At 52.7% G+C, this 5,199-nt stretch overlaps 1 protein-coding gene across 1 annotated transcript; it reads left to right on the top strand.

The window, feature by feature from the left end:
• Positions 1-214: 214 nt before the first annotated feature.
• Aldh1b1 (aldehyde dehydrogenase 1 family member B1) lies at positions 215-5,199 on the top strand. Its single transcript, XM_075967287.1, has 3 exons — positions 215-328; positions 3,003-4,581; positions 4,956-5,199. The coding sequence occupies exon 2, from the start codon at positions 3,012-3,014 to the stop codon at positions 4,569-4,571; it is 1,560 nt and encodes a 519-aa protein (XP_075823402.1). The 5' UTR covers positions 215-328; positions 3,003-3,011; the 3' UTR covers positions 4,572-4,581; positions 4,956-5,199.

The following is a 5,199-nucleotide window of genomic DNA, read 5'->3' as shown; positions in this document are numbered from 1 at the left end:
GTCCCTCTTTCATTGCCAAAGGCTTTGTCCTTAGGCTCTCAGACTCGAACCTCCTACTTCAGGGGAGACCAATCAGAGACCTCTGGAGGGTGCAGGATACTGGGCCAAGAATGGCTAGAAAAGCGAAATCTGGATCCCTGGCCAAGATTCCTCAGTAGGGGGCGGTCCCGGGAGCAGGCGGAGCTTAGCTGGAAGCGAAACCTCATTGGTTGCTCAGCGGATGCCCTGAGGCGACTCCACACAGCAGCTGGACCGATCCGAGAAAGCTAAACCGTACCCGGACTTGATCCTGAGTGAGACTCTGACGCTGAGCTCGAGCCCGCTGCAGGTAGCTACCTCCGCCCTCCCTCCGCGCTGGGACACCGCACCCCTTCGGTCCCCGAAAGGCAGGTCTCCCCGGGTGTATTTGCAGGGCCCTTTCCACGCCTCTTTCCCTCCCCTTTTCTATCTGTGTCGGGCGGGGGGGGAGGGGGATGCACAGTCCTCTCAAACCTCATCTTGGTTCTGTTCCTTCACCCTCGCCCACCCGACCCACTACCGCGAGACCCACTGGCCATAGTGAGAAGCTGGGCCCTGAGCACCTTTCGCTCAGGTGGGTGTTCCTGGGTTACCTACTGCAGGCTTTTCGCTCAGTGGGTACCGAGCATCCGGTATTAGGAAAAACAAAGCTAGGCCTTTGGGAATTCAAGGATGAGAGGCTTCTGTAGTACTTTCTTAGAGAGGTCCCTGAATCTCTGTAGTCCCCTCCAGTGACTATCAACATCTGAGGGCTTCAGGGAGGCTGGTAACGTTCCGGTGAGAAGACCGCAAACTGAAAAGCGGGATAACTTGTGACTAGCGACTTTCCTCTGTGCAAAATGAAAGCGATGGAGAAGTTTGGTGTGACCTAAGAGCAGTTTGCTACACACACACACACATACACACACACACACACACACACACACACACACACACACACACACACACACCAGGTCCCCAGGGAGGGCTTTCCTGGTAGACATTAATTTCTGCGTGGGTAGGAACCTAGCTGCAGCCTTGTTTTCCTGAATGGATTTTTCGTTCCTCTCCCAGCACATGGAGAGAGGGTGGAAAGGGCTGGAGGTCAGGGGTCAGGCTGGTGCAATTATGTTTTGCTGTTGGATGGAGCAAGACTCGTGTGAGCCAGAAAAGGCACTGCTATTCTATCCTGGCCAGAGATGAGCTGTATAGCTAAGCAGGAACCAGAAACGCTACTTGGAAGTTGCTTACAGAGTTTAGGTACTGTTTACATTTTACCACAGTCGTTTTAGTAAAGTCTGATGTTTTCAGAAGTGGAGTTGGCACTAACAGACCCATCTCAGCTGCTGCTTGACTTGTACCCCAGAAGGGTAAGCCCCCTCCCACTGTGCTCCGGTTTGTGCCAGGCTGGTTCCCGAGGCTTTGAGTATTCCGACGACTGCCCGGGCAAGGTGTGTCAGGTTTTATCGAGGCAAGACCCCATTCAACACCAACCCCAGGGGACTCTACTGGTGAGGGAACTGAGATTCCAAATCTCTAGGGTTCTTGCTCAGGTCCCAGGCCAGTTCATTGGTGTCCTTTATGGAAATCTCCACATTCCCTTAGCTTGTCAGTCAGTGTGTCTATAGAGTAGCTGCTGTGTCGCAGTCATAGTTCTAGGCACCAGAACCAATAGAACCAGAGGCCTGAATCTGATGGGAGAGCGGAATTAGTAAAAGGATACAGGTTTGTGTTGTTTGTTTCATTGGGACAGAGGGATCTCATTCTGTAGACCAGGCTGATCTTGAACTCCCAAGTGCTTGTTTGGTTATAGTTGTGAGTTGTAGCATCCAGCTTGAGAATGGTTTGTTTATGGTTTTGGTCAGAACTAGGGAAAAGAAAAGTTCTTAGTTTCTCTTGACCTTGCCTGTAGCCGCACTAAGAATGTATGGAAAGGATGAAACAGACTAGGAGGTCTGTGTGTGCAGATTTCAGCCGTGATACGAATTGGAACTTTGCATATCTTCTGAGGCTCTGGGGTATTGTCAACCTCAGAAGGGGGCTTCCTGGAGAAATTCTGGTTCCTCGCTGTCCCTTCCCTCTGGGTCTGTAACACTAGCAGTGGACAGAATGACAGCTGCAAAAGTCCCTGGCCTGGAGGAGGAGCTCACCATCACTGACACACACGTGTAAAAACAGTCTGTGGCGTGTGAGGTTGAGAAGCAATAATCTGGGGGTTCAGAGGTGTTCCAAGGTTGGTCTGTTTGTTCAGATAGTCTGTCACGTGTCAGAGATTGTCTTCAAACTCACTACATAGCCAATGCCGGCCTTGAACTCCTGATCCTCCTGCCTCCACCTCCTAAGGGCTGGGGTTACAGGGAGGTGCCCCATCAGTGACTGAACCCAGGCCTTTGTCCTAGCTAGGGAAACACTCTCATCAGCTGGGCTATATCCCCTGTCCCAGCTCCTGATTCTTGTGTCCCCAGACAGGGAACTAAGCAGCAGCACACAGTTGTAGCAGGAACAGAGACCCGTAGACATGTAATTAAGGGAAAAACTGTTCCCAAAGGGGAGGGAGCAGGGCTGGAGACAAGAGATTTAGCTGCTCAAACATTAAAGGTTCACAGAGGACCACGGCTTTTGTCACACATTGGCCTTTCTGCCCCACTTCCATAGTGTGGGCTTTTCCTCAACCGTTCTATCTGTCCACAGACAACATCGTATCTGGTGTGTCTCACGAGCACCTTAAATTTCTGTTCAGAAGTGTGGGCTATAGGTCCCAGACACTGCAACGGGAGGACCAAGAAGGGCCTTGCAGCGCAGGTGGTATTTCATAAGAGACCCAGAAGAGGTGCGAAAGGGGGGCAGACTTGAGGGGGACATGATGGGTGGACCAGAGAGTTCTTCAGGCCTTTGTACCCCACGGCCTATGTTTCAGGAGGATACACTCCTTGGTATCAGTGGGCCTTCAGGTAGTCCCGCCCACTCTCACCAGTTCGCCTTGTTTTTTTTCTATCTGCTCCAAGGTCCTCAACATGCTGAGCGTCCGATTCTTGGCGCACCGGCTGCTCTGCCTCCAGGGTCGGCACCCCTCGTACTCTACCGTAGCTGCTCTCCCGAACCCAATCCCAAACCCAGAGATTCGCTACAACCAGCTGTTCATCAACAATGAATGGCGTGAGGCAGTCAGCAAAAAGACCTTCCCCACAGTGAACCCCACCACAGGCGAGGTCATCGGGCACGTGGCCGAAGGTGACCGGGCAGATGTGGACCTGGCCGTGAAAGCAGCCCGGGAGGCCTTCCGCTTGGGGTCCCCGTGGCGCAGAATGGATGCCTCCGAGCGGGGCCAGCTGCTGAACCGTTTGGCTGATCTCGTGGAACGGGATCGGGTGTACTTGGCCTCTTTGGAGACCTTGGATAATGGGAAACCTTTCCAGGAGTCTTATGTCCTGGACCTGGATGAGGTCATCAAGGTGTACCGTTACTTTGCTGGCTGGGCTGACAAGTGGCATGGTAAAACCATCCCTATGGATGGCGAGCATTTCTGCTTCACTCGGCATGAGCCAGTGGGTGTCTGCGGCCAGATAATCCCATGGAATTTCCCACTGGTCATGCAAGGCTGGAAGCTGGCCCCGGCACTCGCTACAGGCAACACTGTGGTTATGAAGGTGGCAGAGCAAACCCCACTTTCTGCCCTGTATTTGGCCTCCCTCATCAAGGAGGCAGGGTTTCCTCCGGGAGTGGTGAACATCATCACTGGCTATGGCCCCACCGCAGGGGCAGCTATAGCCCAGCATATGGATGTGGATAAAGTTGCCTTCACGGGCTCCACCGAGGTGGGCCACCTGATCCAGAAAGCTGCTGGGGACTCCAACCTCAAGAGAGTCACCTTGGAGCTGGGTGGGAAGAGCCCCAGCATCGTGCTGGCAGATGCTGATATGGCTCATGCAGTAGACCAGTGTCACGAAGCCCTCTTCTTTAACATGGGCCAGTGCTGCTGTGCGGGTTCCCGGACATTTGTGGAAGAATCCATCTATCACGAGTTTCTCGAGAGGACTGTGGAGAAGGCTAAGCAGAGGAAAGTGGGGAACCCCTTTGAACTGGACACCCAACAGGGGCCTCAGGTGGACAAGGAACAGTTTGAACGAATCCTGGGCTACATCCGGGCTGGTCAGAAGGAGGGGGCAAAACTTCTCTGCGGTGGGGAGCGTTTTGGGGATCGTGGCTTCTTCATCAAGCCCACAGTCTTTGGCGATGTGCAGGACGACATGAAGATTGCCAGAGAGGAGATCTTTGGGCCTGTGCAGCCTCTGTTCAAGTTCAAGAAGATCGAGGAAGTGATTCAGAGGGCCAACAACACCAGGTATGGCCTGGCTGCGGCTGTGTTCACCAGAGACCTGGACAAGGCCTTATACTTCACTCAGGCCCTGCAAGCTGGGACAGTGTGGGTGAACACCTACAATATTGTCACCTGCCACACACCGTTTGGAGGCTTTAAGGAATCCGGCAACGGGAGGGAGCTGGGGGAAGACGGGCTTAGAGCCTACACGGAGGTGAAGACTGTCACCATCAAGGTTCCAGAGAAGAACTCCTGAGATTGGCCACCTTCCTTGGAAGCCCAGCCATGTCCTGCAGTTCCACGACATCCCGCCACCGGATGGAAGAATTTGACTTTAGCCCGAGTTCCAAATGAAGAGTTACGAGGAATGTTGGCAAATAAAGTGGTTAAGTCAGATCTGATCTTTTTAAAGTACAGATGGTGGCTGGGCTCAGAGTGCTCCCCACCTCGTCCCCAGGTCCAGCCTCACTGATAACCTTCCAGTTATTGCCAGGAAACCTTAGGAGTCGCTAAAGGTGTATTTAAAGCCGTTGACTGTAGCCGTATAGAGGAATGATGAATTGATCCAGGTGCAGCATGGATGAGCCTGAGCACAGAACGCAGAGAGAAAGAAGACAGCCTCGTGCTGAAATGCCCAAACCTGTATCCGTAGTAGAAAGCGGAGCAGTGGCCAGCAGGACTGGGGGGAGGGGAAGAAGGGAATGGCTGTTTGTGGATACTGGGCTCCTCTTGAGGAGGTCTTGAAAATGTTGTGGAATTGGGCAGTGGACATGGTTGTACGACGTTGCAATTGTACTGATTTACTACCGAATTATACTCTTAATTAGGGTATGGGAATTAACTTCATTTTAAAATTAAAATAAGCTCAATGTTCTATTTGCAAA

The sequence above is a fragment of the Microtus pennsylvanicus genome, chromosome 3 (assembly GCF_037038515.1).
Source record: "Microtus pennsylvanicus isolate mMicPen1 chromosome 3, mMicPen1.hap1, whole genome shotgun sequence".
In the NCBI taxonomy this organism is placed as follows: domain Eukaryota; kingdom Metazoa; phylum Chordata; class Mammalia; order Rodentia; family Cricetidae; genus Microtus; species Microtus pennsylvanicus.
Note: the sequence above shows the minus strand (reverse complement) of the source record. Positions and strands in the feature narration are given on the sequence as shown.

What these genes read in the sequence shown, in the direction of transcription:
- Aldh1b1 (XM_075967287.1), top strand. Translation starts at nt 3,012, where the DNA reads ATGCTGAGCGTCCGATTCTTGGCGCACCGGCTGCTCTGCCTCCAGGGT.